The sequence below is a fragment of the Amorphotheca resinae genome (genome assembly GCF_003019875.1).
Source record: "Amorphotheca resinae ATCC 22711 unplaced genomic scaffold M430scaffold_6, whole genome shotgun sequence".
Classification (NCBI taxonomy): Eukaryota; Fungi; Ascomycota; class Leotiomycetes; order Helotiales; family Amorphothecaceae; genus Amorphotheca; species Amorphotheca resinae.
The window spans coordinates 1,265,508-1,289,542 of record NW_020194476.1 but is presented as its reverse complement, the minus strand read 5'-3'; the positions used below and the strand labels follow the sequence as shown (position 1 = coordinate 1,289,542).

The following is a 24,035-nucleotide window of genomic DNA, read 5'->3' as shown; positions in this document are numbered from 1 at the left end:
TATTATACGCCGTAAGCTTCGATTAGGTCATCTCGGAGATCCGAAGCACCGTTTGGCGGTGAGTCGGTATATTTCTCAAGACTTCCACTTCCAATACTCGAGATCACAATTCGAAATGTGTTGCTGCTCTTCATTTATACGAATTTCAAAATCGTAATTTCACCTGTACTTGGATACATGTGCGAAAGTGTATCTTCAATAATGTATGTAACTTTTTAAAGACTTTCACTACCAGCATTCCGCAGTTCCAAAGGGGTGTTCACAGAGGGCAATAATTCAGGCCATGCTTACATTGAATGCCATGCTTGCTCTATGCAAAGTTCGTAAAGCCTTCATCGGCAAACTCGATGCGCTATTATTTCCTCCACTTGGTATAAAACCCTTATCAAACGCCTCTTGAGATGCACAAAACCAACCCCCCCTTCTTTCTCGGCCCAGGCCTATTGTTCTCTGTGTCTCAAAAACCCCTGGAGGTATACAGATAGATTCTTTCTGTTAGTAGAGGTCGTCATTTGCTTGATGAATTCGGTCCCATCAATACCCATAGACGGAAAGAAAGAACCCTGCAGATGCTGGATAAACATTTGACCAGTCTTTGTGTAGATGGTCTGCTCAAGGCCAGCGATTTCGTTCAGGACTTGCTTTGCTTGAGCATCGGTGAATGGCTGGAACTGGGGCTCGCGTAGGACGTCCCAGCAGATGGGATGGAATCTTTCAATAAGGAAACGGTCGAACCCAGGAAACGCTGGAGATGGAGGAACGGTTGAAGATGTTGGCTCGGCCCCGAGAGTCGCAATGTTTGGTCCGCCCCAGAGATCCGCCATGCGTGTGATCACGGAGAAGGCCAGCCGGCTTGCAGCAAGGTTGCCAGTTCCATGCGTAACGGTCTTGGCCAAGGTGGTGACGGATATGATAAGAGGCTCGAAAAAGTTTTGATTCGCATCACTTACCAAGACAGAGCCAAGGTCGTTGTTCAGAATGATCTGAACAAAGGTCAAGTATTCCCGGCGAAGTTCAGCAAGCTGTATCTCATCGTCGGTTCCACTGATTGGCTCAGCCAAGCCTGCAAAGACTCGTTGGAGAAGTGGTGTAAGTAAAGAGTCGAGGACATTGTATATCTCCTTCTTGAAGCCGAAGACGACTTGGTCCAACAGGCGTAGAAACATTGCCATTTCATCCTTAGAAGAACTCTGCGAAAGTAATCCATCAATCCATCGTGGAAGCAATGGCAACATCCCAATGCCTAGAACCCCCATAAGTCGGGAGAAGGATGCTCTGGCAGCTGTTCGAACATCGGTGGAGGACTTGAGTGCTTCAAGAGCAATCAGAATCGCCTCTGCCGCCCGACCAAATTCTTCAGATACCTCCCTCATGGGTGCATGATTTGCAGTTGCAGCATTACCTGGAGTCCAGTCGGAAAACCCGTGGGCCAAAGTCCCGAGGGCCATGATGACATGATGAATCTGTAGAGTAGCTTGGGCATCTCCCGCTTTGGCAGGTGCCAGATTGCGTTCGATCTCAGAGAACAACGGCTCCATGATTGATCGTGCGTACAAAATCTGCTTCTCAACAGGCGTAGTTGATGTAGATGAGATGCAGCCGATGGCCTCAAAAAGGTAGAGCTGGCCATTGAAGGTAGCATCAGCAGAATGATCACTTTGCTCGGAAGACATATCATCATCTGCTGTATCCTCGGGAACTTCAGCCTTGATGGGCAGAAGGTCGCTAATCGACTGGATCACTGTCTCCGCAACGTTTCCAACATGAGCTCGTAAGTGCTTCACAAAACGGTGAAAGAGATACCATGAGCGCGTCCGAACTCTAATATGATTGTGATGGACAAGGCGAACAAATTGTTCGAGAACTTGTGGAATGAATTGCGTTTGATTCTCAAAAAAGGAGCAGTATCGAACACAGATCTCCATGTACTGCAATTGGATAGCGGGGTGAGCAAAGGATGCAATTCCTTGAAAAAGTTAGCATACTATATCCACTGTAAAACATTGACCTGTGATCTTACCGGACTCGACCATTTTTGACATCATAATGATCAGTCGCTCTGCTGCTACGCTGGATGGTTGGCTTTTTGCGTAGAGACCGCCATTCGGAACAGTAAGCTCCCCAAAGAGATACATCTCGTGAAGAGCTAGGTCAAGGTCACGCCAATCCATCTGGCCGCCTTGCTGATCTAATGTCTGAAACGTGTTTCCAACCACGTTGCTCAAGATATCAACATAAAGATCCTGGGCAACAGCAGCTACACCTTTTTGAAGCACCTGCAACCTTTTTCGTAATTCCTGGAACTCTGCCTCATCCGTCTGCTCGTTCTCGTTACCCCAGGAAGATGTCTCGTCGTATCTCATTTTCTGGATTATTGCGTTAAGAATTGGCGACAGCATAGCTGAGTATGCGGGGGGAAGAGGCTGGGCTTTGCGTAAGAATGTAAGGATATCCGTCAGAGATGGGATGACTGTGGAGCAAATCTCATCATATTCGTCAGAAAAGAATCGAAGTAGGAGAGGCAGGAAGGTTTGCAGGAGCTGTTCCGCTTGAGCGCGAGTCTCAGCCTCCACATGACCATCCTCGAGCACCTTTACAATGTCCGAGACAACATTGTTGACAAGCTTTGCAACTGCTTCTGCGAGGTCTGTATCATAGCTAGATGTTGTTCGTAGGGCATTCAAAGCAGGGCTTGCAATGAGTTGGGAGACCACTTCTCCAAGGTTCAAGAAGATAATCATCCCAATCTTGTCAGCAGCCTTCATCTTCTTGGCCACGATCTCTGTGAAAGTGTCAATAGCAGCATCTCGGACCTTGTCTTCGCCATTGCTAGTGCCAGTACGGCCGACGAGGAGGAAGAGCAGATTCAGGGTATCCTGATTCACAATCAGAGATATGTCGATCCAGCTCACCCACTTCGCAACGATTTTGAGAGTCATCTCCACGACTGCATCATTCCGGTCTCTCCATTGCGTGATGATCTCCTGCCAAGAAGTAGCCACTTTCTGAACATCGCGGGCTCGAAAAAGATCCTTCAACTCGGTGTTACGCTTTGTCTCTGCGGCTGTCCGCGTTACCATAACATCGGCGATCTCATCGTGAATGGAACTCAGGATTCGCAGGTATAATACAATACCAGTAATATTATCCCTTGCTCCGTTATTTTGTAGGCTGGTTAACGCCAAGAAATCATCTAAAAAGCTTTCCCAGCCCTGTTTGTACAATGGTATAAAGAGAAATGTCAAGGTTTGTGTGAGTTTGTTCTGCAGGCTGGGCGGGTCGACTTCATCTTGATTGCCAGAACCGTAGGTCCGCCTGGCGTATTCCAAGAGGGACTCTTTGATATGATTTAGGGTTTGTGCGTCGAGTTGCTGAGTCTGAATAGCGTTATTGACCACGTCTAAAGAGACCAAGCGGACAACTTCGGATGTTCTAGGCGTTCTGGTGAAAAGAGCAAGGCAGGCCTGCCGACCTGAAGCGTCAGAACGAAGCTGGTTTAGGAAATCAAAGGCCTGTGTCTTGAGGTTTGGATCAGAAGTCGGACTCCACGCTATCTCGATGGCATTTTCGACCTGTCAGGCAAAGGGGGGTCAGCTTATATTAAAGTGCGCAGGGAAGCGGAGACGTGGGCTAGACTGCATATATAGCGGTGTCAAAGATGGTGTACGCACCTGGGTGTCCATGACGACCCTGATCTCCCCCGACTATGCTGAGAGGGCTCCCTGCTTCTTCGTTCTCTGGATCTCTAACTGCTATGATAGTGGCAGCAGCTGAGACGGTGCATTAACCATGCTTCGCGACTCCGCTATCGAGTCATACCTGTCAGTGACGAGGGGTTGTTGGTATATGTCAGATTTTGCAATGTAGCGTCGGGCGCGGAGATGTGGGGTAAAGAGAGTGTGAAGTCTTTGAATTTGTACAAAGGGATCCGAGAAATCCCAATCTTTGACAGGACTGCGTATCGGGATCGGAATACACGACAGGCTTTTGCAGGGTGTGGCTGTAGGATGTTGGGAGCAAGGGAGATGTCGATTTACTATGCCTGGAACTCACCCCACCACCGACGACGTCCTGAGCCCTTCTCGGCAAGGGTTCTCAGCCTCGACCCTCGAGGTAAGGCTCACGTGCCCATCGCGTGCCTGCGCAAACTCTACAGAAAGGTTTCTTATATTTCTCATAATTCTCTGGTCTTACGAATATTACTTTTTTTTTTTCTTTTCACCCAATCTTTGCTGTGGAATCCTAGAACTAATGTCTTTTATATTTCCTGCATTGTCCAATACGTCGTGATGGACTAAGTGCAACGCCTGCAATGAGATTTATCCCGCCAATCTATGGAGCGCCATTCATTCTCCGACACAGAGACAGAACAACTCGGATGCAAATGTACACTCCTGCCCCAAGGACGGCCACGATTACTAAAAGATCAAAGGGAACGAAGATAGCAGCGAGTAAGAATCCCATCCCCACTTTGCGAAACCACAGCATTTGCTGGTCCGAAATGTGACTCCTCGTGTACACCTCGTCGCTCGCCATGTTCCGTTCGTAGGAATTGGGGATCTCCTCAGAGTGGGACTGTGGAAAGGGTTCGTCATTTTCAGCGCCATGTCAGAATTGGAACCCGCCGGGGAATCCTTGTGGGGCGCCTCGCTGTCGACCCCCAGGCATTCCACCCCCGAAGCTGTGGAAGCCCCCGCCACCAGGTCTTCCACCCATTTGAGCACCAAACATCTGCATCAGGATTTCGGGGTCGATCTGCATCCCACCTCCCATGCCACCTCCACCGAACCCTTCCATCGGATCAATAAGATCCTCACCGCTATCGTAGCGTGCACGTTTCCTACAACCGTATTAGTAAAAGAGATCAGGTGTTGGGATAAATAAGTCTTACTCAGGATCGCTCAAAGTCTCATAAGCCTCCCCAATGTCCTTGAACCTCTCCGCAGCATCTGCGTCATCAGGGTTCTTGTCGGGGTGGTGGATAATAGCGGCTTTCCGGTATGCCTTCTTGATCTGGTTCTCATCTGCATCCTTCTCCACGCCAAGGATCTTGTAATAATCCTTCCTCTTGCTCTTCTTCAACTCCAATTCTGCCTTTCGGATCTCCTTGGCAATGGTGGCATCTTGGGGATCTGCCTCCTGTAATTCCTTGAGCTCGCGAACTGCGTCTTCCCACTTCCCAGATTTGCCCAGAGCGGTCGCTTTGGTCTTCTTTGCTTTGGTGTAAGAGGGGTCGAGAGAAATTGCACGTTCACAGTCGCTGATAGCCCCGGTGTAGTCCTTTAGTTGAATGAGACATAAGGCCCGGTTTTGTAGAAGCTTCGAATTTGTGCCCTTGTTTTGGGGGTCAATGCCAAGAGCTTCGGTGTACTTGTCGACCGCTGCTTGCCAACGTCCAGCTTTATACTCTGCATTACCCTCAGCCTTCATTCGGTCCAACTTCTGAACAATTCGTAAGTATTTCACTGCATCCCGGTAATCGGGGTCGCAGTTGATAGCTTGACGAAAGTGTTGAACGGCTTTGTCGTTGTCTCCTTGAGCATACAAAGCTCTTCCTCGCAACACCAGCGCCTCGGGATCCTGATTATTATGCCGCAATAGAGACATTGCCACGTTCTGCGCGTCCCCGAGCGCATTGACATTGCCCATCTTCAGGTACGCCTCTCCTCTCATTAATTGCCAAGCTCTCGGCTTTGAAGCATCCGCACCGAGCAATTTTTCAGCCTGATCGAGTGCGTGGAGCACCATAGACCCAGTGGTCCCATTTCTCAGGGAATCCTCTGCGACTTTGATATGCTGCAACATAGCCTTTGCTGGAGCGACGTCCTTTGCAGATGGAGGCGGTTGAATGCGTGCATAGGTATCCAAAGCATCTTGCGGCCGGCCTAAGCTGGTATAAATACGTGCTAATCGCAGCAGGATCTTTGGATTCTGGGGTTCTAGCTCGTCGGCCCGAGTGCAATCCTCCAAAGCATTCAAATATTGACCTGCCGAGATATATGCAGCCGCACGGTTGTTTAGGTATGTTGCTGAGGATGGCTGTGCTTCAACAGCTTTTGGAGGGAAAAATTAGCACTTGTCCCACCAGTACAAATTCTGTTGACCTACCTTTTGTATATTCCTCAATTGCCTTCTTGTACTCCTTGGCCTTGTAAAACTTGTTCCCGGCGGTCTTGAAAGCTTCAGCCTGCTCGGGCGTAGGGACACCATCGGACGCGGGGCTCGTAGGATTTGATCTGTGCGGGGGAGGGACCGGTCCATCGCCATTGGCGTTTGCACTTGCACTGTTGGTCTTGGGAGTACTGAAGGAGCCCGGCATGTTCGTCTGGGGCGGTGACGTGGGCACGGTATTCTGAGCCTCAGAATCAACATCCATGGCGTCGGGCATGGTGGTGGACGAGGCAGACGAGGCAGACAAGGCAGAGAGTCTTTTCTGCAGCTGGTCTGGAGGCAGGTTCAGGGGATGGGTGTTGGGATCGAGGTGTCGAGAGGAGGGTTTTGGAAACCGGCGACTGCTCCGCGGGGACCCTTGCGCGGGCTGATGATTATGATTTTCGTCTCTCGGCCGTGGGCGTGAAGGAGAAGAGGTGGTGGATTTTCGGGGCGAGGAGCGTGGTGACGGGGCAGGCTGGGTGGTGTCTTCGTCACTGCTGGGCTTCTTGGATTTTTTGTCGGGCTTCGAGAAGAGTCTCATTTGAGATACCTAGTGCCGCGCCGGTAGGGACCTATGACCGCCTTGGTCGTGTGCACTGTGTGTGTACTATGGACGGTAGGGCCAAATAGTAGGCAGGTCAAGTCAGGCCAAGTCGCCTTAGATAGGGGATTCTGCTAAACCGGTTCCGCGCTGGCCGTCGACGGGAGGGAGAGAAGTGCGATGTGGTTGGCTTACTCCATGCACCAGAGAGCCAGACTCAGCAAAGCCGCGAGAAATAGAGTTGGAGGAGTCTGGAGGTGCTGGACAGTGGCGGTCGGGACGCTGAACTCTGGATTCTGGATTCTGGGGGTGTTTCTTGGGATGAGGGTGAACGAGTCGTGCCCAACAGCGACTTTCTGGGCGCGCGCTCTGGTCGACAATTTGCCGCGCGTTGACTCTACCAATCAGTCAAATAATTATCGATATTTTTCTTATTTATTTCAGCCTTTTTCACCCTAAGGAGGGAATTTCTCGCGCTGTATTTTCTAATTAATGTGAAATTTTAATTAGGGCCATGGTTCTGGTGATTCTGGAAGCTTCCACCCCAGAAGACCCGGATTACCCAGGATATACTCCGTGCGGTGTATTCCAACCCGATTACACTGCCTTTATATCTGACCACCCACCCACACCTTACGTGAGATACCTTAGATATATCGAATATACTACACCAGATTCATAATATCTATATATCGAGAAGAGAGAATGGTTCGAACCTTTACCTCACCGTGAGCTTTGTTGAGCAAGAGAACAGAAAACATGATGCTGGACTCAACGTAAAGATTAAGTAGTATTCATTCATCATCCTATTGTACAGCCCTGTAGCCTTTCCTGGCTCGCTCAGCCTTGCCCGTTAATAAGCTACCTCATTACCTATGTACCTCCCAACCGGCCCTGCCTGCAATCATCAATCATTTTTCAAAATACACCGGGATCCCATAGACACAAACAGCTGCTGCATTCAGATAACGCAGGTTGCACGCTTCTCTCCCCTTAGCCACGGCTTCGACCAATGACACCTTCTGCTCTGCAGCCTCCGCTTTCTTCTTCCCCTTGCCTTTCCCCTTGCCTGAGGAGCTCTCAAAGAGGCCCCAATGATCCAGCGTACTCATCGCAAAACGATCAATATCTTTGTCTGTAACATCCCATAGCGTAGCTACCAAGGCAGGACACCCCGCATGCATGTAGTTGACGGGCGGCCCGTAAGGCTCGAATTCACCAGCTTCAGTGAGTGCTCCGCTGCTACAGCCCATCAGCATGGTCACGGCACATTTGTCCAGCTTCCTGATTTCTCGGGCCCGGATGTACTGTGCCCCGCTGCCATGACCAAAATACAAGAAGAGATCTTTCGATTCAAGGCTTGATTTCATCTCCTCCTCGGTGGGCTCTTGCTGGATGATACTATGCCAGTCGCCAAGAGACTGAAGCGGTTTCAGGAACGTCGATTGAGTCGATTTGAGGTCTCCACCTGGGTTAAGAATATACGATCCATTGTCTCGACTGATATATTGGCCTTGGGGCCCTTCCTCCTGGGCACGTTTCTGCGATTCGAGAATTCGATCGCGTAAGGATCCAAGTGAAGGCAGACGTGATACTGCCAGGCCGTCCATACAGGGCAATGACTCCCACGGGAAAGCATGGAGTGCTTTATCCAAGATCAGTATCGTATGACTCCCCTCGTCAGTGCAGGCGGAGGCCCGTACTGCTTCGTGGTAGCAGCGCAAAGCATCGTGGGTCTCTATCACTATCGAGTCGAAGTCGATTTCGGCGTATGCATTCATCTCGCCATGGAATTGAAGAACATCGACGACAAAGTACAGCAGGTCCGTCAATGGCTCCGAAAAATCACAGTTTTCATCGGAAGCGTCTCCTAATCCAATAAAGAGGTCCAAGATCCGAGAATCCAAGGTGACCCGAGGAGTTGTGCTTCTCTTCCCAGTCTTTTGCCGCGATGGGAGATGTTTATCCAAAATGTTCTGGAAGGACTTCTGGAAACGGGCGAGCAGGTTCTGTCGTCTTGCGTGCTGCGAAAATATCCCAGTGAAACCTCCCAGCCAAACTTTCTCGATATTGACGAGGAGATCCCTTAATCGTGCATCTAATTCTTCTCGTTCCTGCCACCATGCTGTTTTGGCTTCGCGACCGGTTAAATCACGAGCATCGTGAGCGCTTTCGTTTGCAAGATCTATGATTTCCATGAGCTCTGCATGTCCTTGGGCAAACCCAAAAACTTCCTCATCCGCGTCTATGGAATTATTACGTCCAAGAGGCAGACGAAGCACGAACGGGCTATGTCCAGCCTGTAGTTTCGTGATAGTGAGTTCGTTGCGGCTGTCGCTCAACGAAATCGAAATTGCTGTCCATGCCTTAGGGATAATATCGATATAATCTTTTTGGAACCGGGACATATCGGACGGGAGCCCAAGGCTTGCTCGCTTTGGATCGACGGGATTAAGAGTCGGCCAGCAGGAATCATCCAACTTCAACTTAGTCTGTGGATCCGCATGGATAGCTTTGCGTTCCCTACGGAGTGCAATAGTTCTCGCCGTTTCTAACGCCGTTAGCATGGGCATGAGAAGTCTCAAAATCGTATACATACCAACGAAGGAACTTGCAAATCCAGGATGGGCGAGGGATTTCCCTTTCACCTGGCCTGCAGCAGAGAGCAACATTGCCACGTTATTTAAGAGTGAAGAGATCGAATGGACCACCGCCACTGGAGCTGCCATGACGGCGATGGAATGAACCTCCGTCAGGTACTCTTGGGCTTGGCGCAACTTATCGAAGAAACTGTCAGGAGATGGACTCTTCGAGCGGGCATGACCAGGCGCATTCTTAGCACTTTTCGATTTTCCTGGGGAAGATAGACGTGTACCCGATATCCTTTCTCCATTGTTCTTGTCCACTTTTGAAGTCCCTACCACTGAGGGGAATGAGATTGTCGATTCCGGCAAGACTGAATACAATGGGTCCGCATCCATCTGCTCCATGCTTTGAAGAAACAACCGCTTTGCCATCGCCAGGCTCTGATTGACAGCATCAATTTGCGAGTTCGAGTAGCTTTCAGCTTCGTGCAGAAGGCCGAGGGCATCCGCAAACTTTTTGGTACACATTAGAACTTGTGCTCTTTGGCGAAGTATCATTGCTTTGAGAGACATCAATTGAGGACACTCCTCAGTAACCGATGAGGAAACCTCAGCTGGGGCCTTCACTCGAGCAGCAGTTTTTCGTTTCGCAACTGCTCTTGTTCGGGGTTCAATCTTTCGCGTCGAGGATTTCCCTTTCGAGATGGTGAGCTGTGACATCTTTTCCTCAAGCGCCCCAGCTGGATCAACAATATGGTCAACCGCATTGATAAAATCTGGCCCAGTTATGGACTTCAATATCGTTCCCACCTCCTCGTAAGCAGCTAATTCTGCGTCTCGATCACCGAGAAGACCCTGCATGTTGCCAAGATGATAACTTAAAATGGCCGAATTCCTGCTCTTTTCGCTGCATGAACTGAGACCCTTAGCCTCCATGAGAAACTCAGCCCCTTTATCAAGAGAGCCTGCTTTGAGCCACAAGCTCCCTAAAGATGCTGATGCAATCGCAGTGTGTGCTTCAGATCCAACTTCCTTAACAAGCTTGTGAGCCTGTTCGGCATAGTACATTGTCTCCTGAAACATGCCGTGGTGAGCATAAAGTCCGGAAAGATAGGAAAGACTCCGAAAAAGAGGAGTGATGAGTGCCCAGAATTTGGACCCGGCTAATGATTGAGGTTTCTCGGCCGGGGTAGGGGTTGACACTGTCGATAAGTTTAGATCTGACACATTTTCTGCGAGTTTCTCTGTCTCCGTTTGAGGACAGGAGCAGATTGATGCCTGTTGACTCCGAAGTCTTTCTTCGGTATTAGTCCAAGCACGTCGCAACAACCGCACGCTTTGCTTCGCGTGAGTGAGGGCTAGCTGTGGAGTCCCACGCTCGAGAGCCAGCATCGAGTATAGTAAGTATGCATTTGCGACTAGCTGATTTTTCCGATTCCTCTCCTGTAAAGTCATTGGCGATCTTGAATTCGAGTCATGTTCCTTCTCCTCAAGAGAAATTGCTTGAGCTTGAAGTAGATGTTCCTCACTAGTTCTAACGTTAACCAGTAATATCAAAGTAGGAGTAGAGACATACCTCTTATCGAAATTTCCAATACTCTGCAGATATTCTGCATAGGCAAGGTGCAACTGCAGCCATGTGTGCGGCAATGCCCCATTTTGATGGCAATAGCCCTGTGCTCGGTCCAGTGTCAAGCCAGCTTTTCCAGAATATCCAAGCTGAATCCATTGAGTTCCTAAGTGTATGAGGCTAAGTACAAAGTCGTCCGGGTTGGCAGCGCCCTCGCGAAGTTCATTGAAATCTTTGATCAGCCGGAGGAGTGCAAGTCGGGTTGTATCGAGGCCCTTCATCTGCATGAAATCGGCAATTGACTGCAGATGGACCAAAAATGTAGGTAGATCCTCGATTTGAAGTTCCAAGGAATTCAAATCATTGCATCCTGCCCGAATGGTCGACCACACCACAAAGCTTTGTTTAAAAACACTGATTTGGGGTTTATCTTGCTGAAGTTCGAGTAGTGTTGTATTCAGGGTCTGCAGATGCTTCAAGAAGCCCTGTAAACCCTCGTCATTTGTACCTTCGATAACAGGATCTTGAGTTGTCGATAAATCAAATTCATCCAACGTGTCTTCTGCAATGGCTTGACGTTGAGCCGGGTCGAGGGAGAAAAGCCGGCCGAGTACCCTTATTCTGCGGATGGGATATCGCTGTCGATCATATACAGATAATAATGCCTTGAATACCTTTGTTTGAAGATTTAAGGGCGGATTTGGACTGCTTGACAGTATGTCCAGGATATGCTCTAGAATTGCACCTCTTTCATCGTCGGACCATGAACCATCAAGAAGAGAGGTTTGTGGTGAAGAGCCTAGATACTTGATCTGAACTTTTACGAGGGATTGTATTGTACGGCCAAGGACAGTCGTGTCCTCGTCTTGGCTCCAAGCAGCCCTGACTGGCCTCGTTGCTGCGGCAGCTGCAACGACAGATAACGCACCGTTGAGAATCATTTCGTCCCGAAGATTTAGCAACGTCTTGAATAGTTCGTCGTATCGGCCAGTGACCTTGCAATTCTCGGCCATCCGCTCAAGCTTCGTTGACAATAGAGCTGCCTTCCTTTCATGTTGTGGCCTAGACCGGACAGAATCGATCGATCGTCTTAAAGCTCGTATTTGTTGTCCATCTTTCTGGTCCTTGGAATCTCGTCGCATGTTGAGGTACTGTGTGAAGTAAAGATTTGAGATCCTAACATAGTAGGATGGGGTCGAGGGTCCATTTTCCGGTAGGGGCTCTTTGGAATTTCCATCCAGTCGTTCGAGCAATAACAGACACTCCTGAAGCTTGGAGTCCATCAATTCCCATGTCAATCGTCCCTCGCCGAGAAAAGTTTTTATTAAAAAAAGCGTCGAATCAATGGCGTGCATGCCCCCTTTCATGATAAATTGGCGTCGCTGCTCGTACCGGAGGATGTCCTTGGTAGGAGCATTGAGGTCAGGGGGGCTGCCAAGGTATCTTAATGATAATCGAGGACACATCAGGATCAGAGACTCGCACATCTCACGCATACCATCCGTGAAATCGTAGCCCGTCAAACCCCTCTTGGCAATAATGGCGATCCCCGCTCTTCTCACCATGGAGACTTCAGTAAGGAGGTCATCTATTTCGGACGAGTCCCCTTTAAAGGGCCGTTCAAGGGCCTCCAAGAGGTTAAGAAGTGGCTCTTCATCTTTGGGATGTCTTGTTGACCTTCGTAGAGTGAACCCTACTAATCTGGCCGCAACAGCACATCGCTTCGCGTCAGAGTCGACCTTGGGGTCTAGGAGACCCATGACTTTTTGCGTCCAGTCGATAGCCTCATCAATAAGGTTGACTTCCTGTGCCATCGAACCAAGTAGCCTATATATACCTAGCAATGTTGATCTCGCCCTGCCTACTTTCATCTCCTCTAAATCTGGAAATACCTTCTGCAAGGACTGAAAAGCAGATACTGATAGTCGATATGTTTCGAGACAAGCACGTCGATTTCGCCGGGCAAATGCTGACAGACAGCGGAGAAATGGGTCGAATGCCTCTTTCACCAAGTCCCCTTTGTGGCCAGCAAGTTTCCACCACAAGGCACGATTGTGAAGGGCAAGCGTCTGCAATTGCATTGCGACTTCAGGTGCCACACTCAGCCTTGGCTCGAGAGCAACATCATCATCAGCCGGAGATATACTTGGACTAAGTGACAGAAGTATTTCAGACAGGGACTGAAGTTGGCGGGCACACTTGTCTGATTTCAACTCTTTTGCAGCTAGGAGCAGGAATCTCGTTGGCGATGAGGAATGTGACGGTTGTAGAAGAGGGAGAGCAGCTTCGGCATGCTTGCAATTTCGTGAGGAAACTATGAGTCGTAGAACCTGTAACTGAGTTGTGATGATGAGTCCCAGTTTTGCCCCTGAAAAGGATCCGTCCCCAAACTCCAGAAGTTCAACCAGGGTTTGCGGTGCCGGTACCGTCGAATTCGGTTTCGATAGAGGTCCGCCTTTCACAGGCTGTCTATCGTCTGAATCCAACCTCTTTTTCAATATCCTGATCTCTTTTATAGCCAAATCATTCAATCCCAATGAGATGAGTTTTCCAATTAGGACGGACATCCCATTCTCAAGTTGAAGAGGTGGAAGATCCAACGCCGGTATTTTTGAGGCCTGCAGTGCCCGAAGGCAAGCGAATGCGGTTCTGGCGCATTCGGCGACAGCCCTGGTCCCGGAAGAGGTCGTAGAATCGGAAGATGAAGGTCTGCTACCTTTGGTAGATATACTCGGCGAACTCGTTACTCGGTTGAGAGACCTTGGTTGTAACGGGGACTGGGGGAGCGAATTCGATCGGCGGAGAGCTTTGCGCGCAGGACCTTTAGCTAGGTCCTTGGAGGAATCTTTCTTCGACGAAGCCGCTGGAGACTTGATAGCTTCACTGAGGGCCTTAAGCGTGGCATTGATAACTTCCGTAGCCAATATCGAGCGTTCCTTTGGAGATAATTGGTTTCCGTGCTCCTGTGCGTTCTCCTTTTCCGCCTTCCTAACACGGGGCTTCGCTGGGGTTTTTATACCTTTCCCACCTGGAGTTTTCGAGGCCTTCTCGGGGACTGCGACAGTGGCTGTCTTTGAGCCATTCGATTTTGGGAGCAAAAGATCGTTCAGGATTGTCGCCGTCGCGGGCGAACAGGTCGATGTTGACGCAACAGCCGCGCGGATCGAGTCCGCAGTTGCTTGTAAGGAGGCCATTATAAAACAAAACACAATTACAGTGCTATTGGAAATTAGACATGGTCAAAATAGCTGAGAGCGACAAAAACATGGACCTTGAAGTGGTGATATACAGTTGGAGAGAGTCCTGAAAGACGTCAAGAAGGGTAAATTTGGAGTCAGGTTGGTCGGCACAGCAACCATCATCGGCAAAGGCTGAAAGGGTCGTAACGCGGTGAATGCCGACCTGGGATTCAAGAGTGAAAAAAGCCGAATGTACAAGAGACTGAGTAATTTACAGCGCCCATCGATCTAGCACCGAAGTCAGTGACAATGAACAAGTCAATTACATTGCGGCGAATACTCCTCGCGCCTCCGAGCCTACGGACTTCTTTATTTCCCCTTCGAACATCCTCCCATCCGGCAGCCTTAAATCCAAGAGCATATTCCACTCCAAGCGTCACTCAAACCTCATTCTGGGCGAGTCTGATTCCGAAACCGCTTCGACAAGGCACACTTCTCAAAGCTGTCAAGAAGAACAAGTCCAAAGAATGGAACCCGGCGACTTTCTTCATCTTCATATTCCTCTTTATAGGATCAATGTCTATTCAAATGATCGCCCTACGGAATGAGTATACGGCCTTCATGCGGAGGGCAGATGCGAAGATTGGGCTGCTGAAGGAAGTTATCGAGAGAATACAGAAGGGGGAAGAAGTAGATGTCGAGGGATTACTTGGGACGGGTGATGCGAAGAGGGAGAAGGAGTGGGAAGAAGGTATTCATGGCATGCTTCAATTATGGATAAGGGCTTTATCTAACTGGTTTACTGCAGTGCTACAAGAAATTGAACAAGAAAACGAAGTTTGGGAACAATCACGAAAACCAAAACCGAAGCATGGCCAAGAGAGCAAGGAGGCTAGAGCGCCAATAGTAGAAGCAGTTGCTAGACCACCTACGGAACCAAAACCGAAGACCAATGCGCCCTCAGGGTTCTTTTAGATTGTTGGAAATTCAAGTTGTGAAGGTTGCGATTATCGTTTCTGGAACGCTGTCTTGGTCCGTCTCTTAATGATCTAGATAGATAGGAGTCAATATGGAAATCACCCTTCTCAAATGTCTGACTTGATTCTGGTGCTTCGTTGGGAAAACAGGTATTATATTCTGGGTAAATTCTATGCCATCTCTCAAAAATCTATACAACAAACTCGCTATATTAGGACAGCATGTCTTTGAACATTCTACTGTTCTTGTGTTCTTCGTCTATGGCTCTTGAAACGTTGCCACTGTGTGTCTGGGCATACCCGATGCGCCTCAAGTGATCAAGAAGTTCAGGAAGGACTTTGTCTGTTCCCATGTCAACTCGGACTCCTGATTCTCCCTTTTGACCTATAGGCAGATTGCTGAAGAATGCCTCCTCGCCTCTAGCACCCCCAAGGTTTAATATTGCAATCGGCATCCCTCTCTCGTGGGCCCGCTTTGCAAGTCTCCAAGCTGAATATGTGGCAAGAGAGGTTCCTAGCACCAGCAATCTCCCTGATCCGTCGATTGCCTGCTCAGCGGCTTCCTTAACGCTACTCGCTATGCTCTCTCCAAACATAACTACTGCAGGCTTCAGGACACCTGCTGTGCTGGTAGGTTTCCAGGCCCCTTCATGGTCAACCTCAACTTTCGTCCGCGTGCCATCGGCTGCTATGGGTGGATTGGCCAAGCAATGAGGACAAGCCGGGTATCTAAATGTCGTGTAGGGGGCGTCCGGAAGATCAACGTCTCCGTCCGGGTTCATTTTCATGCCCTTTGCTCGTCTCTCGTCCGGATTCTCTGTGTCCAGGGCGCCCGCCTCAATTGCCTCAGCTAGGAAAGCAGCCCAGGCGGGGTTCAGTCTCGCGAGAGCATCTTGGAATGACTCTCGAGGCAGGTCATTGTGACAAGTCACACACCTCAAGGCGCGAAGGTATCCGTGAAGTTCAAGGGTTGGAATTTCCGGATGAGCGATAGAATGGAAAGAATCGACGTTTTGCGTAACGACGCTGCGCACAAGTCCCAGCTCACCGAGACTTTTGATAGCGAAATGTGTTTGGTTCGGCTTAGCCTTGTGTAGAGTTGGCCAGCCCAGAAAACTTCGGGCCCAATACCTCTTCCGCGCCTCATGGTTGGCCAGGAACTCATGGTAGTATATCGGTCGATACGACTTGTTTTGCCTATATGTCCCATTCGTGCCTCTGTAATCTGCCAATCCCGATGCCACTGATATGCCAGCCCCGGATAACACGACCGTCGAGTGAGGATCCCCGGCCGAATCGCGCAAGGACGGAGAGGGCGGGGCCGTGAGGAAATTGGAGAGAGCAGCGATTGCACCGATCAGGGTATTGGCATTGCGCGGGATGATGGTCGGCGGCGGCAAGGGGCCCGTATAGGGGATTCTCAGGAGAGGTTTTTGCATTGAGAAGGCATTCTGGCACCGAAGTGCTCGATGCTATAACCGTAGAAGCTATAGCTATAGCAAGGATTGGATTCAATGGCGGCACGATTGGCCGAGCTGAGCGAGATGAGCGAGATACCTGGCAACACCGCTATTATCATCGAACGATGAACCACCGGGCTGCTTGCCGCGGTGGCCTGATTGCCGCCGGGCACCTTAGTAATAGCGGCGTGATCCGCCCAAAGCCCATTCTTATATCTTATATCCGCTTCAGAATCGCAACTCTTCCCCCCCCATACCCGCCTCCCCGCGCTCTCCATAGCCATTTGTTGTTGTTCGTACCGCGGACTTCTTGATTGATGCGCATCAACGCCCTTCCCGCTGGCAGGTTGACTCCTGTGACGGATCTTTCGGCCGGAAGATCACCTTGATGCCTCTGCGGATGTCGAGAAATGGGGCGGCGCGCTTAATGCTTACAGCGGGCATGCGGACGGGCCTGAGGAGAACAGATTGCTCACAACAACTCCGCGTCCTCCAGACAGCAGCAGCATTGGACTCCTCCACGGCGGCTTCCCTTACCACGTCCTGCATTGCCTCACGGTTACGATCACGCTCTTTTCCCCGTTTACAATCTCTTACGAATTCCCTTCATCACCCCGGGCATCCCGCAATGGCGTCTCTGGCCCAGACACAGACCCGCACCCATATGGGCCACTCGCACCACCATCACCACGACACGGCCTACCTCACGTCCTCCAACAAGAATGATGCCGGTGTGCGGATAACTCGGATTGGCCTCTACTCCAATCTGGGCATGGCTCTTGCGAAAGGGGTAGGGGGGTACCTTTTCAATTCCCAGTCCATGATTGCCGACGCGTGGCATAGCTTGACAGACCTGGCAAGTGATATTCTGACATTGGCAACTGTGTCGTGGAGCTTAAGGCCACCGACTGCTCTATTCCCTACTGGTTTTGGGAAAGTAGAGAGTCTTGGTTCGTTAGGAGTGAGTGGTATGCTATTGTTCGGAGGGTGCTTCATGTGCATGAATAGTTGCGAGATCCTATACGCTCATTTCTTCCTTGATGCCCATGCTGCTGCAGAGGCAGCAATACACGCACACGGCCATAGCCATATCCATGCCGCAGTTGGTCCCAGTCTCCACGCAGCATGGTTAGCTGCAGGAACAGTGATCCTAAAAGAATGGCTGTACCAAGCAAGTAAGCTATTCTCTCAGCTCTTCCTTGTCCAGATTCTAACGTGACGTTTTTCAGCAATGAAAGTAGCCAAAGAACGGAAATCTTCAGTCCTAGCTTCAAACGCAATCCACCACCGGGTCGATTCTCTTACCGGTATTGTCACTCTCTTTGCAATTCTCGGGGCAAATTTCCTACATGATGCAGCATGGCTAGACCCCGTTGGTGGCTTCCTGATATCTCTCCTGGTGATTAAGGCTGGTTGGGGTAACACTGTATCTGCACTGTATGAGTTGGCAGACAAAGGAATTGACGCTGAGATCAAGGCGTCTGTTACCAAGGCGGCCAAGAAAAGTTTGGCTAACTTGAGCACTGGCTCGGAAGTGGAATTGCGCGAGGTCGAAGGTGTCAAATCTGGACAGAACTATCTTGTGGATCTGCTACTTGCTGTCCCAAAATCCTGGACAGTAGAGGACGTGAGAGAGGTTGAGGATACTGTTAGAGGGATGGTGGGTACAAAAGTACGAGGGGTACGAAGAGTCAAGATTCGATTCGTACCAAAAGATGAACCGTCAACATCTTTGTTTGACGAGTTCATTAGTGGCGAGGTGACTGCACGGGCAGACCCAGAGCCAGAGCATGACAATAACCATGACCATGACCACGACCACGACCACGACCACGATCATGGTCATCTTCATGGTCATAGTCATAGTCACGATCACGATCACAACCACGGGCTATCAAATGGGAATGGAAATGGGAAGAAAAATCTATAAAAAGCTCCAGAGGCGGTTAGCATAGGAAGCATCGAGGAGTTCACGACGTCGCAATGTCTGCTGCGACGCTGGCGTTACAGAGGAGGCAGGAAAGAATACCTCCCGTGTCTGGAAAGATTTGTAGAGTCAATAGGGCGTTCAAAGGGTCACCACAAAGAACAGGAGCTGTAGAAATAATTCATTGTATTCAATACAGGAATTCCTATCTAGTCTTTTATGAAGCTCGTGTGATGCAAAACAATTGGTGCGCATGGAAGGACAGCCACAAGTGGGGGCGTTGACGTTACTTTTGGCAAATCTGATAACCGGTTAAATACAGGATAAATACGCAGTTGGCCTAACAATTCATGCTAAGAGCTACCCCTGCTTGGTGACATACGCCGAGTAAGCTCAACCCCGCCATGGCTTTCTCTTTTGCTGGAAGAGACGATGTCTCAATACATAAAGTCGGGCTGAGCGCGAGAGAAGGTTCTCCTCCTCCCCTGAAGCAACAGCACCCCTTGCCAATATGTCGACCAACGATGGACCCCTCTATCTGGGCTTCGACCTCTCCACGCAACAGCTGAAAGGTGTGGAACCCCCTGCTCCCTATGAGGCATTCTCGCAGCACAACTAACTCCCGGCAAAGCAATCGTTATAGCATCCAGTTTAAAGGTTCTATACGAGGCCAAGGTTGATTTTGACGCTGATCTGGCCAAGTATGGGATCAAAAAGGGCGTCTTTATTAACGAGGCGGAGCGGGAGGTCTACGCTCCAGTCGCTATGTGGTTAGAAGCCGTGGACTTGGTGCTCCAGCGATTGAGAGAGAAGGGGACACCGTTTGAGAGGATCAAGGGCGTTTCCGGCGCCGGTCAGCAGCACGGCAGCGTTTACTGGAGCAGGACTGGGGAGGAATTGCTCGGTGCCCTGAAGCCGGAAGAGACCTTGGTTGGCCAGCTGAAGGACGCGTTTGCCCACCCGTACAGTCCCAATTGGCAGGACGCCAGTACGCAGAATGAGTGTGATAGCTTCGACGCTGCACTGGGCGGGCAGGAGGAGTTGGCAAGCGTTACGGGTAGCAAGGCTCATCATGTGAGTGTGCACAAATTTCGTGGTATGCGGGAGCCTCTAGAGTACTGATATGGCCTCCCAGCGTTTTACAGGGCCGCAGATCATGCGTTTCCATAAGAAACGCCCGGAGGTCTACCGTGCTACCTCACGCATCACCCTCGTTTCCTCCTTCCTAGCCTCCATCTTCCTTGGCCGTATAGCCCCCTTTGATATCAGCGATGTCTGCGGTATGAATCTCTGGGATATCAAAGCCGGGACGTGGAGCGAGCCGCTCCTCGAACTTGCTGCGGGGGAAGATGGCCTCGACTCGTTGAAGCAGAAGCTAGGAAGCGTTCGAGAAGACGGGGGAGGGAGCATGGGTCCCATTTCCAAGTACTTCGTGCAGCGGTACGGCTTCCACGAGGACTGCGGCATTGCCCCTTTCACTGGAGACAACCCCTCTACGATTCTTGCTTTGCCTCTCCGCCCACTTGACGCCATCGTCTCTCTCGGAACGTCCACCACATTCCTCATGTCGACCCCGAGATACGTCCCCGACCCCGCATATCACTTCTTCAACCACCCCACCACTCCCGGCCTCTACATGTTCATGCTCTGCTACAAGAACGGTGGGCTCGCCCGCGAGCGTATCCGTGACGCCCTTCCCAAGCCCGACCCCCCCACCTCCGACACCTGGAGCACCTTCAACTCCCGCACACTGTCCACGCCGCCCCTCGGCCAGCACAGCTCCTCCGACCCCGCCAAACTGGGTCTCTACTTCCCCCTCCCGGAGATCGTCCCGAACGTGCGCGCCGGCACATGGCGCTACACGTGCTCCAGCGACGGCTCCGACCTCCAGGAAACCGCAACGGCCTGGGACGCCGCGGCCGACGCCCGCGCCATCGTCGAGTCGCAGATCCTCTCTCTCCGACTGCGCTCCCAGAAGCTGGTGAACCCGCCATCGGCCTCGCTGCCGCCGCAGCCGCGCCGCATCTACCTCGTAGGTGGGGGCTCGCTGAACCCGGCCATCGCGCGGGTCGTGGGCGACGTGCTGGGCGGGGCGGAGGGCGTGTGGCGGCTGGACGTGGGCGGGAACGCTTGCGCGCTAGGCGGGGCCTATAAAGCGGTGTGGGCGATGGAGCGGCGACCAGACGAGACGTTCGAGGAGCTGATCGGGGCGCGGTGGCGGGAGAGCGAGGCCGTAGGGAAGGTGGATCAGGGGTATAGGGAGGAGGTGTGGGGGAGGTATGGAGATGTGCTGGGCGCTTTTGAGGAGATGGAGAAGCGGGTGTTGGCGGGGGAGGAGAGGAATAAAAAATAAGAATAAGGACGAAAAACAACAAGAAAGAAGAAACAAGAAACAAGAAGAAATAGTATCTAGATCAGACTAAAAGAAAGAGAGAGATATAGACGACAGACATGTCCTATAGACCAATCTTACCATAGTCTAAGATAGATGATGATAAGCCAAGTAAGCCCCTACCTAAGCAAACATCTGCGTTGTGACGATTTAGGGATGCGTAAAGTAAGTAAGTCAGGCAAAAAGGTCGGGCAAAATAGAAAAGGGGGAGGGAAGGAGGGGTCTAATAAAGAATGGAATAAAGGCCACACACGTATATCAATCATGTGCTGTTGTTCACTCTTGTTCTTTGTATCAAACTAGGTAAATAAGGTAAGTAAAGGAAACCCAACTACAGGCTCAGACAGACAAAAAGAAACAGCAAACAGATAGACAAACACAAAGACACATGTGATCACCAGACCGGACTAGTTTTTTTTAATCTGAAGAAGTTGTTTTTTGTATCTACCATTACAAGCAATGCGAGATCCGACCCAAAGCAGAGGCGCCCAAGTCGAAACTCCATACCCTGAAGGACCGATGCAAGCTCTCGGACTGAGGGAAAACAAGTAGTGGACGTTCACATGCTTTTGCGAGAAAATCGACGCTCCATTAATAGACTGCAGACTCAACCCGTATACTGTGACCCTCCATTTTTTTTTCAAAGATTCTACCCACTACACTCAATTTTTCGTCGATCTGTCGTGATGTCGTCAAAAAGATTCACACCGTACGAAGATCGGATTCGCGTTTTAGACTAGGCGTCTACGCTGCTCCCAGGCTGGGGAAGGCAGAGGGGTCGTTGGTGTTGATGGGGGCAGCGTTGCCTCGTGGTCCACGGGGTCCGCCTCTGTGGGGACCATCGCCACGGCCACGTCCGCCTCGGGAACCATCTCCACGTCCTCCACGGAATCCCTCGCCTCTGCCGCCTCGGGGAGCTCCATCTCCACGGCCACCGCGGCCACGGAAACCGCCACGTCCGCCACGCTCAGGGGCTTCGACGAAGCGTTGGTCAATCTCAAGGATCTGCTTCTGCTTACGCTCACGCTCACGCTTGGCCTTTCCGCCGGACCCAGCAACGAAGTCTTCTTCCTCATCCTTGACAATAGGCTTGGCGTTTGCCCACTTCTTGTCTTGCTTGCTGCCCTCGTTTGGCTTGCGGGCCTCGGGGATACCGGTACCAAGCTGGAGCTTCTTCTCAGCGAGCTGAGCAAGGTAATCAGCGTAGGAGATGCTGTGATCCTCTGGCTCGGCCGCCTCGCCATCGGCAGCTTCACCGGTCAGAGCTTCCTTCTGTTCGGTCTTGGCGATAGCCTCGCCAGCCTCCTCGTCGGCCAGTTCAGCGTTACCTTCGGTCGCGCCCCAGCCGTGGCTAGCCTGCTTCTCGGAGTCACTGTGCTTGTCAGAAAAGAGTTCTTTCTGATATTGACATGGATAGTGGTCTTACCCGCCAACAGTACGGCTATGTCGGTCGAACTGGCGACGTCCTCCACGGCCCTCATAGGTTCCGCGGGGTCTTCGCTCTTGCGCACCATCATCAGTTGGCTTTCCTCGGTTGTTTGCGCTGCCAGCGTTGCGGTCACGGAAAGCTGAACAAAGAAGTTAGCACGGTTGCAATCAAGATCTAACAAGTGATCATCAATGATGAAGGTGAGCCATGAATTGGCCGGCTTACTAACCTCCCTCATTGCCACCAGGGCGGCGAGCGCCTCGGCCATCAGTTACTGGGGCCTTGGAAGCAGGCGCCTCTGCAGGAGCATTGCGCTTGGTCGTCCGGGCAGGAGTCTTGTCAACGACCTTGACAGGGGGCTCAGGTTCCTTGTCGGAGTCTTCATCGTGAGTGTTTCCTATGTTTCGCGTCAGTCGCGTGTCCTGTTTTGTTGACTTCTTGTTGACCTCATCATACCGAGAAGCTCGAAAAGGTTCTGCATCGCAATTTGTCAGCCTCGGTACCTCTGCCATCAATGAACAGAGATTGAAAAGATGCGTGCGCATTGATATCGCGATATCTGTCCCCGCGAAGATGCAGAGAGAAGAGAGGGAGAGAAAGAGAGAGACATACCTTCGAGGCGACGGCTGACATTTTGCCTGCCTGTTCAAGCGCCTCCGAAGAAGGCCTAGCTATCGAGAGAACAATTCGAGAATTGGGGAATTGGAGAATTCGAGATGGACAGGTTCCTGCGTGCGAGGAAGCTGTCTCTCGAAAGGAATCGGTGGTACCGGTGAGGTTTCTTTGGGATCGTTGGGCGAACCTGTTCGAAAGCTGAGGTCCGGAAGAATCAGCTTCAACCATTGACTCGCGTAGACTAGCTAGCCGAGAGCTTGCTCGCCCAACGCACGCCAGGGCTGCAACCCCAAGGTCTTCTGCTCCAGCATTCAGGGTTCAGGAAATGAAAAAATCGATAGTGGAAATCGCCCATCATCTCGCCGCTCTCAATTGCAGAGCTTTGAAGGGGCAAAGATCGCGGCAGATCTCGCGATCGCGGTCGAGTTCTGAGCAGGGCTGAATTTTTGCCATACCGACCGAATATTAGCTATTGTGTGGGTAATCCCACTTGTGGAAAATCAATGAAATCATGAAAGTATCCCATAGATTCATTGCATAGAATAGCAGTACGGCACCCTGGGGGGCGCGAAACGTATTACAGATAGAAGATGGATAATTCACAGTTTGTCCCTCCGTGATTCTTTGGAATTCCCTATTTTTTCTTTTTCATGGTTGACGAGCGGTGCTTGGTACCGTGGATTTCAATGAGCCGTATAAATAAACCTTGTCTTTCCCGGCCGAGCTGAGATGCTGAGATATGGTTTAAGGTTTGAGACAAGATTCATTTGCAGCGTTTTAGGTCAAATGAGGACGCCACCCAGGAAAGTGATTGATGATCATGGAATTGAGAGGCGCTGCTTCTATACAAGGCCTTTCCGGGGGGCTTTTGGCCATTGTATATCAACGTCCTTTCCTTCACTGTATCATTTACTCGTGTAACGGACAGACGATTCCAGTATTATACAGCTCTGGCAAGCTGTCTTTCATTGCTATATCAGCCTACATAAGTACATAAATAAGAGCACGTCGCAAGAGCAATATTCCTGGTCATGTGAGGCTTGTCAATATTTGCGAGGACGTCTGAATGGGTGCCCCTTATGGGTTTGTGGACGAACCCCAGAAAGACAGCCGCTTGAAGATCGGCAATGATCCTCCAAAGCAAAGTATTTTGCAAAGCGCTGTAATGCGTACCAAACCTTCCCTCCTCGCCAAAGCCAATATCCCA

At 50.7% G+C, this 24,035-nt stretch overlaps 10 protein-coding genes across 10 annotated transcripts; 4 read left to right on the top strand and 6 right to left on the bottom strand.

Annotated features, from left to right (window-relative positions):
• Nucleotides 1-440: 440 nt before the first annotated feature.
• Nucleotides 441-3,683, bottom strand: M430DRAFT_28043 (hypothetical protein; the record flags this gene model as incomplete). The annotated part of the gene is made up of 3 exons (XM_024865756.1): nucleotides 441-1,966; nucleotides 2,021-3,572; nucleotides 3,672-3,683. The coding sequence occupies 3 exons, from the start codon at nucleotides 3,681-3,683 to the stop codon at nucleotides 441-443; spliced, it is 3,090 nt and encodes a 1,029-aa protein (XP_024720977.1).
• Nucleotides 3,684-4,318: 635 nt separating this feature from the next.
• Nucleotides 4,319-4,667, bottom strand: M430DRAFT_35096 (hypothetical protein). The gene has a single exon (XM_024866679.1). It carries the CDS (start codon nucleotides 4,534-4,536, stop codon nucleotides 4,333-4,335), a length of 204 nt encoding a protein of 67 aa, XP_024720976.1. The 5' UTR covers nucleotides 4,537-4,667; the 3' UTR covers nucleotides 4,319-4,332.
• Nucleotides 4,322-7,144, bottom strand: M430DRAFT_140009 (hypothetical protein). Its single transcript, XM_024862642.1, has 3 exons — nucleotides 6,109-7,144; nucleotides 4,892-6,053; nucleotides 4,322-4,840 (listed from the first exon to the last, which is right to left on the bottom strand). Exons 1-3 carry the CDS (start codon nucleotides 6,692-6,694, stop codon nucleotides 4,609-4,611), a joined length of 1,980 nt encoding a protein of 659 aa, XP_024720975.1. The 5' UTR covers nucleotides 6,695-7,144; the 3' UTR covers nucleotides 4,322-4,608.
• M430DRAFT_241923 (hypothetical protein) lies at nucleotides 6,785-7,226 on the top strand. The gene has a single exon (XM_024865028.1). The coding sequence runs from the start codon at nucleotides 6,875-6,877 to the stop codon at nucleotides 7,151-7,153; it is 279 nt and encodes a 92-aa protein (XP_024720974.1). The 5' UTR covers nucleotides 6,785-6,874; the 3' UTR covers nucleotides 7,154-7,226.
• Nucleotides 7,227-7,605: 379 nt separating this feature from the next.
• On the bottom strand, nucleotides 7,606-14,043 carry M430DRAFT_140007 (hypothetical protein; the record flags this gene model as incomplete). Its single annotated transcript, XM_024862641.1, has 3 exons — nucleotides 7,606-9,245; nucleotides 9,294-10,807; nucleotides 10,856-14,043. The coding sequence occupies 3 exons, from the start codon at nucleotides 14,041-14,043 to the stop codon at nucleotides 7,606-7,608; spliced, it is 6,342 nt and encodes a 2,113-aa protein (XP_024720973.1).
• A 230-nt stretch (nucleotides 14,044-14,273) lies between these two features.
• On the top strand, nucleotides 14,274-15,110 carry M430DRAFT_140003 (hypothetical protein). The gene is made up of 2 exons (XM_024862640.1): nucleotides 14,274-14,779; nucleotides 14,837-15,110. The coding sequence occupies exons 1-2, from the start codon at nucleotides 14,338-14,340 to the stop codon at nucleotides 15,001-15,003; spliced, it is 609 nt and encodes a 202-aa protein (XP_024720972.1). The 5' UTR covers nucleotides 14,274-14,337; the 3' UTR covers nucleotides 15,004-15,110.
• A 24-nt stretch (nucleotides 15,111-15,134) lies between these two features.
• Nucleotides 15,135-16,634, bottom strand: M430DRAFT_35094 (hypothetical protein). The gene has a single exon (XM_024866678.1). The coding sequence runs from the start codon at nucleotides 16,442-16,444 to the stop codon at nucleotides 15,218-15,220; it is 1,227 nt and encodes a 408-aa protein (XP_024720971.1). The 5' UTR covers nucleotides 16,445-16,634; the 3' UTR covers nucleotides 15,135-15,217.
• Nucleotides 16,635-17,093: 459 nt separating this feature from the next.
• M430DRAFT_101787 (hypothetical protein) lies at nucleotides 17,094-18,395 on the top strand (the record flags this gene model as incomplete). The annotated part of the gene is made up of 2 exons (XM_024860743.1): nucleotides 17,094-17,640; nucleotides 17,695-18,395. The coding sequence occupies 2 exons, from the start codon at nucleotides 17,094-17,096 to the stop codon at nucleotides 18,393-18,395; spliced, it is 1,248 nt and encodes a 415-aa protein (XP_024720970.1).
• A 455-nt stretch (nucleotides 18,396-18,850) lies between these two features.
• M430DRAFT_139996 (hypothetical protein) lies at nucleotides 18,851-20,745 on the top strand (the record flags this gene model as incomplete). The annotated part of the gene is made up of 3 exons (XM_024862639.1): nucleotides 18,851-18,964; nucleotides 19,024-19,466; nucleotides 19,528-20,745. Exons 1-3 carry the CDS (start codon nucleotides 18,904-18,906, stop codon nucleotides 20,743-20,745), a joined length of 1,722 nt encoding a protein of 573 aa, XP_024720969.1. The 5' UTR covers nucleotides 18,851-18,903.
• Nucleotides 20,746-21,455: 710 nt separating this feature from the next.
• M430DRAFT_121269 (hypothetical protein) lies at nucleotides 21,456-22,602 on the bottom strand (the record flags this gene model as incomplete). The annotated part of the gene is made up of 3 exons (XM_024861801.1): nucleotides 21,456-22,156; nucleotides 22,211-22,352; nucleotides 22,443-22,602. Coding segments are annotated over 3 exons (930 nt in total), but the record flags the coding sequence as incomplete, so codon positions are not given.
• Between the last annotated feature and the right edge of the window lie 1,433 nt (nucleotides 22,603-24,035).

Excerpts from the sequence above, each read along its gene's own strand:
- M430DRAFT_35096 (XM_024866679.1), bottom strand. The coding sequence starts at position 4,536 with ATGGCGAGCGACGAGGTGTACACGAGGAGTCACATTTCGGACCAGCAA.
- M430DRAFT_140009 (XM_024862642.1), bottom strand. The coding sequence starts at position 6,694 with ATGAGACTCTTCTCGAAGCCCGACAAAAAATCCAAGAAGCCCAGCAGT. Across the intron at positions 6,054-6,108 it reads AATTGAGGAATATACAAAAG|CTGTTGAAGCACAGCCATCC; the intron begins GTAGGTCAACAG and ends TCCCTCCAAAAG. Across the intron at positions 4,841-4,891 it reads GAGACTTTGAGCGATCCTGA|GAAACGTGCACGCTACGATA; the intron begins GTAAGACTTATT and ends ATACGGTTGTAG.
- M430DRAFT_241923 (XM_024865028.1), top strand. The coding sequence starts at position 6,875 with ATGTGGTTGGCTTACTCCATGCACCAGAGAGCCAGACTCAGCAAAGCC.
- M430DRAFT_140003 (XM_024862640.1), top strand. The coding sequence starts at position 14,338 with ATGAACAAGTCAATTACATTGCGGCGAATACTCCTCGCGCCTCCGAGC. Across the intron at positions 14,780-14,836 it reads GGAGAAGGAGTGGGAAGAAG|TGCTACAAGAAATTGAACAA; the intron begins GTATTCATGGCA and ends GGTTTACTGCAG.
- M430DRAFT_35094 (XM_024866678.1), bottom strand. The coding sequence starts at position 16,444 with ATGCAAAAACCTCTCCTGAGAATCCCCTATACGGGCCCCTTGCCGCCG.